This window comes from Crocodylus porosus, unplaced genomic scaffold, assembly GCF_001723895.1.
Source record: "Crocodylus porosus isolate Cpor-Errol unplaced genomic scaffold, CroPor_comp1, whole genome shotgun sequence".
NCBI classification, from domain to species: domain Eukaryota; kingdom Metazoa; phylum Chordata; order Crocodylia; family Crocodylidae; genus Crocodylus; species Crocodylus porosus.
The window spans coordinates 2,151,333-2,166,275 of NW_017728914.1; the positions used below are offsets into that span (position 1 = coordinate 2,151,333).

Consider the following 14,943-nt stretch of genomic DNA (forward strand, 5'->3'; position numbering starts at 1 on the left):
ATAAACAACAAGCCAATGGAAGGGCTCAGGATGGAGTCCAGGAGTTGATTCCATAGATCCCCCTTCTAACCACTGGACTACTGGCCTTTGGATATGCCTATTTTGGAAGGCACACCTATAGATCTGTTTTTACATGATCACGTGTCTGAACAGACAGTACATAGGCATGCAAAGATATACTGCACAAGAATCTGAAAGCTAGAGCCACAGAGCCTACCATCAAACCAGAATTGCCAGCTCTTGCAATTATATTATGGATCATACAAAAATAAGCAGTTTTTCCCAAAACATCAGCTCCTGGAATCATGCAGAGCTTTCATTTAACAAGAAACATTCTTGGCCCTTATAATTGCAAAAAATAGTTTGAACACATGACTCAAATGCAGCCTAGATGTTCAAAACCCAGAGAGCAGAGAAAGTGAGCTCTGCCTTTACTGTTTTTTAAACAAAAGCTTGCAATGTTTAAGTCAATCTCCTGATCTTTATGGGCCTTACCCATAAGTTTTCAATCCCTGTGGTCAGCAACAAGGTGAAACCATGGCACAGACTCCCTACCACGTCACAGGTTCAAGTATTCTGTAGCTTCACAGAAACAGTCTCACCTCATCTCTCAGAATTTATACCCAATAGATCCTTGCCATACAAAAAATATCTCATTGGTTAATTGGTTTAGAGCCTGAGTGAGTGCAAGTGGGCAGTTCACAAGTGCCCATTTCATGAGTCTGATTCCTGCTGTCCCCAGTGTGTAGAACAACAGTCACCATTCCACTTAGTCTGGATGCCTTTTTTCCCCCCATGTAGTGCACTGCACATGTGGGGAGAGTGAGGAACTCACTGTACTGTGAAGCATCACGCAGCAGCTATTGCTGGAGACCAGCCTCCCAAGTTTCATGCCATGGTCTGATTGGCCAACCCACAAGAATCAGATGTTGCTCAAAAAGTTTTTTGCTATTTAGCAAATGCAGAACAGTATAAGTCACTTAAGACAGCCTTAGATAAGGCAGGCAAGCATTTCAGTTGTGCAAATGGCACTAGCCATATGCCAAATCCCAGTGCTATCAGTACAAAAGCACCACTTAAGCCAATTTAAACACACCTTCTAATTCATGTGGGAGCAGCCTCCACTCAGCTGTTTGCACTTCATTAAGCTCCTGACCTTGCTGCTCAGAGTGCCCTGTCTCTATTGCAAGCTTCAGAATTCAAAGGGGGCAAGGTACACTGTCCTATGGACAGTGGCACCCATGGGATCTGCTCTTCTCAAATGTTAGCCCTCAGGACATTTGCAAGTAGAACATGGGTTTCAGTTCTGCCCCCACAGCAGAACTGGGACATGCACAGATTAAGGATTCTCTGGGCAGCTGGGACACAAGACCGGCCTGCTTTTCAAATCCCTTAGTAAAGTATTGCAATAAGGACACAAGGTGTATGCAGCCTTCAGACCTCTGATCTAATAGTACCTTTGAAATAAACAGGACCTAATCAGATTCAGGACTGCACAAAAAAAAGAACAGTTGAGGTGGGCTAGAAGGATCCACCCATCCCGCCTGTCAGACTTCTTTTCTGACTGCTATATACAGCTGAGACTGTATCCTAGCCCTGTGATATATTATGTAACTCCTTTTATTCTCTGCAAAGCCCACCAACCCACAACGAGGCTGGGTTGTTTATCCTTTTGGAGTGAACCCCTGGTGGATGTGCCTGGTGTCAGCAGTTCCTGCCATTCTAGTAATCATCCTCATCTTCATGGACCAGCAAATCACAGCTGTCATCCTCAACCGCAAAGAGTACAAGCTGCAGGTCAGTTCTGGGAAGGTTGGCTCAAGGGTGGCAATGCTGGTAGGGCTGACTTGGGATTAGACGATGCTAGAAGTGGTGGGCAGACCAGACAATCTCCCAGTTTTTCATAGATTTCATAGACATTAAGGCTGAAAGGGACCTCGCAAGATCATCAGGTCCAGCCCCCCTGCCCAAGGGACAGGAAATCAGCAGGGGTCAAACGATCCCAGCAAGATAGGCATCCAAGTGTTTTTTTGAAAGTATCCGGTTTTGTTCTTGGACACAATGCAGGGCTAGGTAGTTGCCTAGCACAGTTAAACAGCTTACAGAAGAGGGAGCTTGTCAGCCTGGGCACCAACCCTTGCTGGATTTCATGTGTTCTGGACTTGTGACTTCTAATCATCTTGCAGTCATAGGGGTTTTCTGTGAAAGTCCTTCCTGTCCCCAAACAGCAAGCCAATTGCAGGCCAGGCCCTACAGGGCTATGTGTACATGCAGAGCTGAGAAAGCAAGTGTCTGGGCTGTGTTCTTTTTCAGTTTCCACCAAGATGGAGAATCTAGCTAATTGGGGACTGAAGACTTGGGATGCTCAACTGGAAAACAATGGAACCTCTGATCTAAATGTCTGCATTTAGGAGTGTTGTGATGTTTGAAAACAAAGGGGCTGTACAAAACTCGGTAGTGGGTAAACACTCAGTATGGCTTACTCAGGTGGAGTCTTGTGCTAATGTGGGTATACTGCTTCCAGCTTGTTCCAGTATATTTGTATAGCACTGCATCATGTGCCAGGGAGCAAGGTGCGGAGTCCCCTCAGTTGACACTTCTTAGCCCTTCCCAAGACTGAGCACTCAGGGTGTGTCTAAAGCCTCTCAATACATAGGAATCCAGTCCCCATCAGAGCAAGTAACAGCTCCTCTGAAGGAAACATGCTTCTGAAAGCATCATCTTATAGAGAGAAAAAGTGAAGGATAGAGACTTTGAGGGCAGGTCTTACTCCACCTAATAGGTGCACAAATAGACTTTAAGGTCTAAGTATGATCCAGTTCCACTTTGCTTGAGTCCTGGAGAAAACATTAAGGCACTTGTGTAACACACCATCATCTTAGCCTTAAAATAAGTCACTGGAAAAAGCAGAGAGGAAGAGGACCCACCCACCTTTTGCACTAACATTTGTTCAGGGACTAGAGCAGGGTAGAATAGGGTCACACTTAGGTGCCTAATAAGTAGATAAGAATCTGGCCCCAAGCAGCTTGCCCAAAGTTACCAAATGTTAATCAGGACTAAAGGCCAAGTCTTCTCCATGGGCCCTGGATCAAACCACTGGGCCACACTGTGCCCTTCAAAAGGTGCCAGGAAGGAAGTCTCTGTCTGTGGTCTTCGTCTCCCTCTCTTTCTTTCATTTGCCATAGACTGACATTCAAATTCCAGCTGCATGTCCGAATTGTAAACTGGCTGGACTGTGTGGGAGAGCCGAGGACGTGATACTGAATACCAGCATGCCCTCTGACACTGCTGTGCTGACTGATCTGTAGCTTAGCCCGTGGTCCCTGACTGTCAGGGCTATTTACTCAGGGCTAAGCCTGTTGGCACTTGTTTCCTTCATTACATTTACTGAGGTTTTCCCTAACCTGTTCACACAGCCTGAGCTCAGAGCTAATGACAAAGACTTCTCTAAACATAAGACTTTATGCTAAAAGAACCAATTTTCTGGGCCTGGGAATACATATAGTTTGGCCTGGCAGCACTGGGATTGTGACTAATCTGATTGCTCTTGCATTGCTTGTTCACTTTCCTTCTACACATCAAACTCATTTCCTAAGAGGAGTCAGCAGGAAGATGCACAGTCCCATTCCTTCCTCTTTGCAGCATTGTCCTGCAACAGCCATCTTGTCAGTCCCAACTTTCTGCTTTCCTATAAAGGCTAGATAGAAATGCGCAGATAGATTTGGGGAAGAGAAGGAGAAAGTGACCAGAGGTGCTATGAAAAGCCTTCAGATACCTCAGCACACAGCAGTGTCCCCACCAGGACCAGAGGAATTTGTATTTGTAAGGAATCTGGCAAATGTAAGTGCTGAGTCCTCTTCACTGTGGTCTGGGGCCAGAGTATGTTTGCTGAACTTTCAGTATTGTCTGTGTTTTGACCCCATTCCAGGTGGAGCATGCATCTTATTGCATGCAAGGTAAGAATTTCTGAACAGTGAGACAGAATCTGCTTGGTTCTTCTAGGTGTTGACTTGTAGGGCAGTTGGTTCTAGTGTAGGTTAATTCCTTAGAAAATCCTTTTCTGTCTCCATTTTTGTTAAAGAATCTCTCATAGCTTTGTTTCCTTGCCTGCCCACTTCCTCTGTTTGGGTAACCTTCTCACATAGTGGTTGTCTACAGTGTAGAATATTCCCCCCAGTTGCTCTGTCTCAGGGCTCTTCTCAACCTTCCGGCTGTATTCTGACCAGACCTTTCTTTTTAACCTTCTGTTGTCGGCTAGGCCACCATCAGGATTAGTTATCTGGGAGACAATGGCTGTCCACCTTGCTCTGCCCCCGTCCCCTATGGGGGCAGGGGGATGAAGCTGTAGGAAGAGCAACCCCTCTCACATCCCTGGCTGTGGAGCACACTTCTGCATGCTGTTGCAGTGATTTTAGAAGCACTCTGATGAAGGAGGGGCACAGTAGGGGGCTGCATGTTTGTCTGTGGTCTAAAGCATTCCACATTTGATGTGCTTCACATCAGACTGGAATCTGGAGTACTTCAAATGTAAGCTTGATAAAGGCCTCAGAGATTACCAGGTTTCTATCTGTATCATGGCCTTAAGATGGCAGTCCTTCAGACAAAGAATGGCCACTCACTAGTCAACAACAACTTCTTGATTATCTTCCAAGAAAGAAACCCAGTTTCTCTCAAAGGGAGCCAACCACTTCTTTGACCAACAACTACCCTACACCATCATCAATGCAACTTGTTTAACAGAAAGTTGAGCATCAACCAAGAGAGACCAGAACCATCCCTGAATCCTCTATTTTTGGTACTGGGTATTCCTGATTTCCCAGGCTTGGCCTGGAAGAGACATTGATAAGTGAGCACTAGAAGTTATTTCTTCTGTGTACCCAGTCTCATACCCACCTTGTTTTTCTGTCTGCCTTCAGGAATTATTCTCACATAAAACAATTGAAAGGCAATGCAGCTGCCTTGCTTTGCCTAGAAGTTCCAGAGAAGATATCTCTGGAATTCAGAAAAAGAGGTTTCTATTGCTGATGTTTTCTTATTCTGAAGAAAAAGGGGGCATATTTGTTTTGTCCTCACATCTGAGGATGAAGGATGGCAAAACTTACCTTCATCATGCATTTTTACAGGCTCAAGATAATTTGTGCCTCTCCCTTTGGAAGATGCACACTTCTATATTGTGACCCATCTGGCTCAGTGTCTTTATTTTCCATTAGGGCCCAACTATTAACCAGTTCTTCCAGTTTCTCTCTGCGCAGCACACAGAGTCTTCATAAAATGCATGCATGTAGCAGTATGGAGACAAGGCATTCATGGCAATCTGTATCTAGATGATTGGCTTAGTAGAGGTTGGTCTCATCAAGATGGTACCACAGCCCTAAATGCTGTCCTTGACCAGTTCAGAGAGTTGGGCTTGATAATAGACAATACAAAAATATTGCCCAATTATTTACTGACAGTAGACTTAAAGGAACTCTGATAAAACTAGATGGACAAAGGCTTTCCTGCCAAAGTCAGACATTTCAGTTTATCAAGACTAGCATCTCCAATGGCAAGACAAATCCATAAATCACAATGGGAACCTGTCTCAGATATATCAGGTGTATAAGCCATATTGTCCATTCACAAGTACATAACTAGACTTCAACTACATGCATTACACAGCTGGCTGAAGTCAGCATAGTTCTCTGAGACATCAAATGGACATGCATTTTAGAGTCCCAGCTTCTAGCTGGTTTTTGCAAAATGTATGGAAAGGATTAATCTGCTCCACCTCTTTATTTGTAAAAGCACTGATTATGGCATATCTGGAACATGTTGGGGACTCACCCGGACATCTCCAAAAATAGGGAACTTGGTCCTCAATGGAGGTAAAACTCCATGCAAACTTCTTGGAAGTCAGGAAATCAAATAAGTTTACAAAGCCTTCCTGCTGACTGTAAAGACCTCTACCAGACAGATCATAATAGGCAATATGCCTGGGTTGTAGAATATAAACAAACAGAGAGATGCCTATTACTCACCCCTATGTCAAGAGGCATTCAAACTACAAATATGGTGTTAACTTTATGGGGTAACCCCAAGTCCTCTTCCATATCTCAGGTGCAAACATTTGGAAGATTTTCTCAACAAACAATCTGTCATTAATCCTAAATGGTCTCTGGAGAACTCTGTCCTTAGATTGTATTTCACCAATGGGAAGACCTTCTTATAGATTTGTTCACTGCAAAAAGAATTTTCCTTATGACTACCAAACCAAAATGTAAATTGGTTCAGATAGACTTGAACTTTTTTTGTCCGGGTTTTTGGCAAACATATCTTCTTTGAAGATCAAATCAGTTTCTGAAATCACTTCCAGACTGCACAGACATAGTAGCTCAGAACCATGACCACATTTTTTTTGCTGACTTGAAATTAGTGTTGGTTGGTTAAGTGCTATTGACAAAAACTATTTACTACAGGCTTGGGGTTCTGGGTATAAGTGAAAACTGCACTGGGAGCTTAGATAAAGAGGGGTCAGTTGATCTCTCAAGTTGTGATTTGCATTAGGTGAAAACAGAGAAGCTGGACTGGGTGGAAGCTGAGAAGTTATTTGACAAGGGCAGTCCAGGATAAGGGAGGACCTAGTACTGACCAATATTGGGTCAGGAGGGGAGATCCGACCAGCAGAGGATCAGTTACCTTATCCATTAATTTAAATTGAGTTGTGCTTGTGATTTAATTGATTCAGACTTTAACAGAAATAGACTCTGTGAAAGACCCAGAGATTGGAGTGAAGAGCGAATCATGTAGGTAATTCTTGATAGTTGAATGGTGATTCGTAAGTACATCATCTAGGTGAGTAAAGGACCAGGGTGTAGGGGAGGAGGAGCCCTGGAAAGGACCCATAGCAGGAGATAGCAGTGAGAGACTTCACTAACAGGGCAGACATTCTTCCTGTCTGCAATAGTAACAACAAAGTGTGGTGGGTGACAAATTAGCAGACAGTGGAGTATAAACCCTAGGAAGAAAATCAAGTTAATGACTAATCAACCACTACTGCTACAGTTACATTAACCAGTGGATCAGCAAACTCGCACCTTTTACTGCTGACCCTCCTCACACAACCTTACTTAGAGAGAGGTAGTACTGAGACTTCATCTTCATGAAAGTTATTTAGTTTAATTTAAATCAAATTGTAAATCACTTTGTTTTTTTCCAAAACCGCTTTTTTCTCTCTAGGGGAGGAAGAACATCACATCTTGGATATTTCAAGGGCTATGTTATGTTACCCAGTAAAACATTTGGGTAATCTTGGCATCTTTGTTGCTAGTAAGATGCAATTTTAAAAGAGAGGTCCAGAAAGTAGCTTAATGCATTGCCAATGTATTTTAACCAGCTGTCATACATGTGATGTACTTCACTTACTTACCAACTATCAAGGCTTATTCTGCCATAGCTCAGACTGCCTTTTTCTGAGGTTGGCAAGGTAGAGATTTGGAGGAATCACCTTGCTTTTGTTAAACATTATGCCTTGAACTTGGCCACAAGGTTGGGTGACAATTTAGGATAGCAGTGTTTCAATCACCAGTAGTTAGTGGCACCTAGTACTCCTTTATCCTACCTTCCAGGTGAGCACCAAAAACAGTCACTGAGAGCGAGATCCACATGAACGCTGACTATGAGTCTTCACACTGTTTTGTCCATGTGGATTCCACAATGTGTTTATCCTGTTCCTGCTCTTTAGCATCACCCTTCCCTAAAATTCTGAATGAATGGGTGAACTGAGGTATTATTGCACATTCTGTGTCCTTCATACTGTTAGGGTAAGGGATGAGTAAGGAAGTGAAGGATGCAGCTGTGGCTCGATAAACAATGCTATTCAGATATTCCAATCTTGCATATATAAGTTGCATATACAATTTAAAGTCATACCCATGCAGACAAAGCCTCTCAAAGGGCCATCATTACTACAAGGTAAGTAAGCATTTTTTAATCACAGACCTTTTGGGGGTTTTTGCTTTCCTCTGTAGTGGGAGCCTTTACTTGGAATCTTTTATGTGTATATTAACAACCTTTGGACATGGGCTGCCATGGTTCTTCTACTTCACTTGTGGCAGGTTAGGATGTTATTTCTTGTGTTCTGTCAGGGATGATGGTACTTTTATGAAGGGTTTAGATTATGGATTGCATAGGATGGTTTGGATAGGAATGATTCTGCCTCAGGCAGGGGGTTGAACTAGATGACCTCTGGAGGTCCCTTCTAGCCCTAGTTCTCTATGATTTTTAGGATTACTGAGAACTTGGGCTGCTGCCAGGCACCTGTGAAAACGTTCAAAACTCTGAAACTTCAGTCTGAATGCTGAAATTCCACGGTAGAAGGAATGTCACTTGTGATATATTATTTGCTATTTATTATCCTCTAATTTAAAATGACTAATCTATCCAATCAAGAAACAGAGAAATGTGACTTAAGTGACCTGCCACACCTCAAGGAAAAATACTTGAAAAACTCATGAACAACACACATTCTGCACTTGATAGATTCACAGTATACAGCAAATCCTAACAAATATTGAAAACAAATCAAGATGTTGGGATTAGAACACAAATGACCTGCTAACCAAAAAAGGGGCAGGGACTGTGACAGAAGCGTGACTGGTCATAATTCTATAATGCTCTTACTTTTATATATAAGCACTTATTGCACATGCTCTGCAGATCTCTGAACATTTATGCATCCACACTGCACAGGAGTAGGGTCACAAGCTGTGATTTCTACGTGCCAGAAATGGCAGTTAAGTGTCTGGGCAGCTGCCATGTGAGCATGCGAAGTGAAAGAGGGCTCTTTTGTTAGTTTTCCCACAGAAAAATGATCAGAAAGAAAAACAAAAAGATTAGAAATCCTAAAGAGAACGAGGTCCTCCATTTTAATTAAAATTAAAATAGAACATTCCATTCAATTAATTAATTGTCCCTAGAAGGGTAGGATTCCATTGAGGGCTCAAATATTATTAAAGGCAATGGAGCACTTGCTACATAAAAGATCCCAGTGCATTCTCGTTGGATTACAACTGGATCTTATACTGTGCCATAAGCTAATCAGGAGCCAACATGCTTAGTTCAACTTGTCCTTTCACTGAGTTTGATTGGGTTTGAAGGAGTAGATTTATAAATGTATTTAGATTCCTAAAAGACAGTGCAGACATATGGGGTTTTTCAAAAGCACCTAACCCCATTGATTCCCACCAGGAAAACCTGACACCATTAGCACTCAACCCCTTCGCAGTTAAGAGCCTGGAGATAGGCCCAGCAGTGTGACCTGTTAGTCCTAGCCTGAAAACAGTTCCTGTAGTCAAAAGCTGTTGACTGAAAATGTTTTTATCCCCAGCCTTTAGTTAAATACTTGAGCTCAGATGTGACAGCTAATCCTGACTCCCCTAGAGTGCCATGCGGGGAGGTGACCCCTGCTGGCTATGGAACCTCTTTGTGCTATTATGTACCCTTACTAGGGCCAGATTCTGTCCCCTGGTAGCATATACAGAGCTCCTGCTAACATCAGTCAGATCCAGGCAGGCACCAGAAACAAGCTGTAACCCTTAGCCCCCATTCCCAGCAGGCTGCTGCTTCTCTAAGCACTAACGTATCTGTCATTCCAGAAAGGGGCAGGCTTTCATCTGGATTTGTTCTGTGTTTCCCTGCTGATGATCCTCACATCTATGATGGGCCTTCCCTGGTATGTGTCTGCCACTGTCATCTCCCTGGCTCACATGGACAGCCTGAAGAAGGAGAGCATAACTTCTGCTCCAGGAGAACAGCCTAAGTTCCTTGGAATCAGGTATTGTGGAAAGCTATTTCCAGAAAAAAAATCTTGGCAGTTTCAGGACCAGTCCTTCCAGCTTGGTTCTGATTGGTATGTTCTCCAGGTGCCAGGCTGACCATGGAATCATACAACGGGGTTGCTGCAGGCTTTTCACAAGATATCACTGTTAGAAATCACTAAACAGTGAAAAGTAAATGTTTCCTGCTGATGATCTGATTCCAGAAGTTATTTGGAAATGGACAGCCTCTTTGTCTTCCTAGCCATTCTGATCCCAGATTTCAGGGTACAGGCCAGTTGCCTGTGGGAGTCAAGGCAGAGGCTCCCCTTACTCTAATTCAGGGCTGCACAGCTGGGAAGCCACTTACATGAGTTTTGCCTTCCTCCAGAACACCAGGCATTGTCAGAGCAAGGCTCTGAAACTATTTGTATGGTAGTTCTTTGGACCATTCTGGATGTAAAAAAATTGATGAGTGTATGGACTTGAATTGGATTAATATGCCCATCTGTCTGTGTAAGTTAAGTATCAGCTTGGACTTTGCTCTTGACTAGAAAGATCTGGATATGATCTCTTGCTCCTGGGAAGGTCTCTAGTTGTGTCCCTACAGCATGTACTGACTACATGGATTTTGTTCTTACTGTTTTTCATAGCATACCAATTCACAACTTCACATACAACTGAGCTTGGTTCCAAAAATCTTTTCAAGATGCTCTTACAAGTCCTTTACGCAGCCCATTATCATTGTGCTGCATGAGTGAGGCAATGATTTAGGGCCAGGGATATATCTAGGAAGATGGTGGGGTGAGGTGGGCATCCCTTGCTAGCTGCAGCTAGCTCCCCATCTGCCTCTAGGCAGGCTGCCTGCCTGTCTCACCCGCCACACCTTGTTGGTAATTAATAAAAGTTGGTAATTAAAGGCAGAAGGCTGCCCATTGTTGCACCCCAATATTAGGGGGTGTCCATGGCTCCATACCACACCTACACCACAGCCCAAGCCTCACAGATAGCATCTCAGGCAGTTAGTTGGACCCTCACCTTCACCCATTAGCTGTGGCCCCCAACCATGGGGATCTTCGGCTTCCATAAGCCCTGGCCCAGTCTCAGGCCCAGTCAGGACCCCAAGCTCCCTTGCTTATCATGGGTGTCTCTCGCGGTGGTCCCCTGGCCCTTTTGACCCTTAGGTCTTGGCCCCAGCATTGACCAGTCAGGTCCCTTAGCAGGGTCTTCGCCTCTTGTCTGCATTTGTCGAGTGGGGCTTCCCCATTCCTGGCTCAGGTGGCCCAGGGAGTGTGCCTGGCCCTGTGGGGTCTCTCCCCAACTGGCTCGGACACTTCTCAAAGCTTACCTGGCCTCTACTCCTTTCTTTGATCTTATTCCCCTCGCTCACACTGCAGCTGGTGCTTCCAGGTCTCACAGGGACTCTCACTCCCCACTAGAGCAGCAGGTCATTGTGCTTGGCCTTAGATGTTACTCTCTACCCACCAGAAGGTGAGGTCTGGGGTTAAGGTGCCCCTACTCACCTTACACCAGGGTGATCACTGGCCTGACATTTCCTTGGGGCTCCTGCACCATTGAGAGCCCCACCAGGCCACCACTCCCAGCAGGGTGCAATTTTAGGTCATGCCCAGGACCCTCCAAGCCATCCCCTATAGCTGCTTCCTTACATCCAGGAAACTACCAGCAACCAGGCAATGAAACCGCCTCATCTTCTGCCAGCAGGGAACTGATCTGGCTATAAAGGCAGCCAGGGATTTAAAATGGCTGCTGCAATCAGGCACCTGCTGGCAGCTTGGCTTAGGCCCTTAAAGTGGCAGGCACCTATAGTGCCCTTCCACAGATGGTATTGCATGTCTTCTCAGCCCTTTGGAGTTTTCTTCTGCTTTTGGATCCCCTGCTTTGATGCCTCTGGTATTAAGGCAGAGAAATAGTGGCAGTGGGTTCAGAGAAGGTTAGTAAAGTGGGGCTGGGCAACTGAACAGGCCTGTATGACCTAGGGTCTGCAGTTTCTGGCTTTATTGTCATCTTAGCCCTAGCAGTGAAGCAGAAATATAGCCTTAGCAGATGTAGAATGGATATGAAAGATGGTGTTACTTTTAGGCAGTGCTGGAGCAGATTGCTGCTTGTCTGCTTTGAACCTGGGCACGCATTGGTGGGGAGGGAAGGAAGAGCTGGGGTTCAAACTTGAAATGCCAGGTGACTAACTGCAAGGATGCTTGTCCACAGAGAGCAGAGGCTGACTGGTTTGGTGGTCTTTATCCTCACAGGAACATCTGTTTTTTTGGCACCTATTCTCAAGGTAATAAAGCTTTGTGTGCTTCACTTCTTTATTCTATGAGTGGGAAAGTATTGGAATATCAGCAGTAGACCTAGCATGATTCCATGTTTCATCATTCAGCTAGTTATTGCTCGCTAATCACTCCATCACAAGACAGGATTAGGAGCATTCTACCATGTATGTATACAATTCAAAATGGACATCAGGGAGCAAAGGTAACAATATATAGTTTTAAAAAGAGTGAAAAAAGCAATACAGCTGATAAAATACTGAAAGAGCAATGGTAAGGAACAGTGCCCTGAGAGTTTGGATGGACTAGATGAGACCCAGTAAGTTTTGTCTTCATTCTAACTTCTGTGGACCAAATGCTAAAAGCTTAAATTTGTCTTACTCACTCCTCACTTGGATCAAACCCCCACTCAAGATAATGTGTATCACTGGCCTGAGCATTTTGGACCAGTCCGTGTGGCAGTTTCTTCCCCAACAAATGTCTCTTTGCCATGATCACTGTGCTATCCTTGGGGAACAACTGGAATGAGGAGCACCAAAAACCCCACAGAAACAACCTCCTCCCAAAAAACTACAGATCTCTAATTTAACTGACATGTTTAACATACAAAGCATGTGTATATAAGGAAGATGACAAAACTTTTGTGATGCTACCTTTGATTTTTTTCGTCATATAGTATGTAGTGTGATAGGGGGACAGTTAGAGTGTTTGTAGACCCTTAACTCAGAATTTCCAGTTTTCAAATATTTGTGTTCTGAAAACATTATCTTTTGGCAGTTTCCTGCTTTTTAAGTATGTTTTTGATCATCACAATATTCTTACAAATTTTTTCCTGAAGAAACTAATCACTTCACAAACTTATCTTAACAAACTTTGCTGCCTGGGAATATATTCAGAGTCTGATTTCTTTGCAACTGTTAAGCAATAATCATAAAATTAAAACTGAAATGAAATAAGTAAACAAAACAGCCATATTTTAAGATTGATCTGGAAGATAAAGCTTTTAGAATTTAGCCTCATGAAGAGAGCTGCATTTAACAACGCTAACACATTACATTGATTTTTTTTTCCAGTATATTCCTATGCCTGTGTTATATGGTGTGTTTCTGTACATGGGTGTGGCTGCTCTTAGCAGTATCCAGGTGAGTATAAATCCAGCCATTGTGCCACATAGCTCACCTTGACAATGTGCCAGGGTCTGTTTTTTCTATGTATGGGGTAAATTTGGGGAATGTAGCATTTTTGCTCTATAATATATATTACATTGTGTAATCTGATTTTTAAATTTGGTTGAGTGTGTTCATTAATGTGTGGCTTTAGTATGAGTGGTGATACCACAAGTTTATTGTGTAAATCACCCAAACAAAAGCTGACAGTCTCAGTCCCCCCACCAACATTATTCTCTTTGCTACATTTGTCACACTAAAACTGTCTGAGATGCATTTTAGGGAGTATATCCATCCTAAACCAGTTGGATGGCAGTTGGATGTCTGGTGTTTTATGGCCTGCAGGGCTAGAATTGGAGGCTTACCCTATTTGAAAGAAGAAAGATTTTTAATGGGGCATATAGCAAGGAAAGGCCTGAGCTATCAGTCCTTGAGATCACAACATCCTTATTTATCAAAAAGATATTTTAAGCCAGTTTCAGAGGTTTCTGTAATTGTGCTCATTTATATTTTTTCCAGCTCTGGGCAGTCAGCATAGGTCCTGGGTAAAAAAGCCCTGGTTTTACAGTACAAATAAAATAAATATACACTTGCTATAAAACATTCCACAAATAGCAGCTCAGGACCACTTGTGGCTAAGAGGGAATACCTGGCTAGGTAGGGTGGTATAAAGGATCTATTGACTCCCTTTTGGATGACCTGCATAGCCCACTTGTGGTTTCAGCATCCTAAATGCATGCCAATGAGACTGTTCTCCCACACTGACCCATCAAGCATTTCTATATTCAGCATTCACACCAGGTCTTTTGACAGCTCATATTTTCCAGGAAAGGCCTTAAGGAGATGTTTTTAGAGATGTCTTAAAAGTATTACAGCCCTTCTCTTTCTGCCACTCGTCCAAAGAGAGACCTGACCTGATAGAAACATGGTCTGAAGGAGTCTGTGTGAGTGATCTCAGTGCTGGGAGGGAGCAGAGAAGCTGGCACACCAATTTCCCTGTAGAACAACAATGCCAATGGACACATTCAAACTGGGGAAGTTGAAATAATCATCCTTTCTGTGTTCACTGAACCAGAGTCTGTAGTAACAGTAGGCAATCTTATGAGGGAGGAGTGGTTACAGATGATAAGCCAAAAGAAAGAAAAATTGAAATTATGTCTCCTTTTCCGCATAATCGTAGTGCAGAAATGAGTTTAGGGTTTTGTAGGTGTAGTTTCTTTTCTTTATTTTACTACCTGACAATTATGAGGAATGTAAGCGCTTGTGTTTTCCCTATGTTTGCTGGAGGACTTCTCTGATGACCCAGGAAGGAGACTGAAAAGAAGGGTAATTGAATCATTCAACAGAGTACTTTTCTCCCAAGGTATCAAATCTAAGTGCTAACGCGTTCAAGCAAAATGAGGTTTTAAGCAATCCAAATAAAAGCACTTTCATCTTAGATTACTCTGGGTTCACCTCATGATGTTTCTGACTTCATAACCCTGACAGTTCTCTGGTCAACCAAGGAGTCTTCCAGGAAGAATAGGGCTGGTAAGACCTGAGTTTCTAATGCAAATAAGAAAAGTAAGAGAATTTTCTTTTTCTTGGTAATAAAACTTTTTCAGGCTTCTTTGTCCAGCAGAAAAGGACACAACCAGTTTTCCTCTTTTGTCAGGCAGAAGGTAGGGCAGGATGGCACTTAGAGATTACCGTATTTTT

At 43.4% G+C, this 14,943-nt stretch overlaps 1 protein-coding gene across 1 annotated transcript in view; it reads left to right on the plus strand.

Moving 5' to 3' along the window:
* Positions 1–14,943, plus strand: part of SLC4A9 (solute carrier family 4 member 9) — a 73,302-nt gene that overhangs the window by 44,227 nt on the left and 14,132 nt on the right. Inside the window, exons 15-18 of the mRNA XM_019534794.1 lie at positions 1,636–1,797; positions 9,633–9,811; positions 12,018–12,090; positions 13,153–13,221. Of these exons, the coding sequence (XP_019390339.1) occupies positions 1,636–1,797; positions 9,633–9,811; positions 12,018–12,090; positions 13,153–13,221 (483 nt within the window). The remainder of the gene's footprint in view (positions 1–1,635; positions 1,798–9,632; positions 9,812–12,017; positions 12,091–13,152; positions 13,222–14,943) is intronic.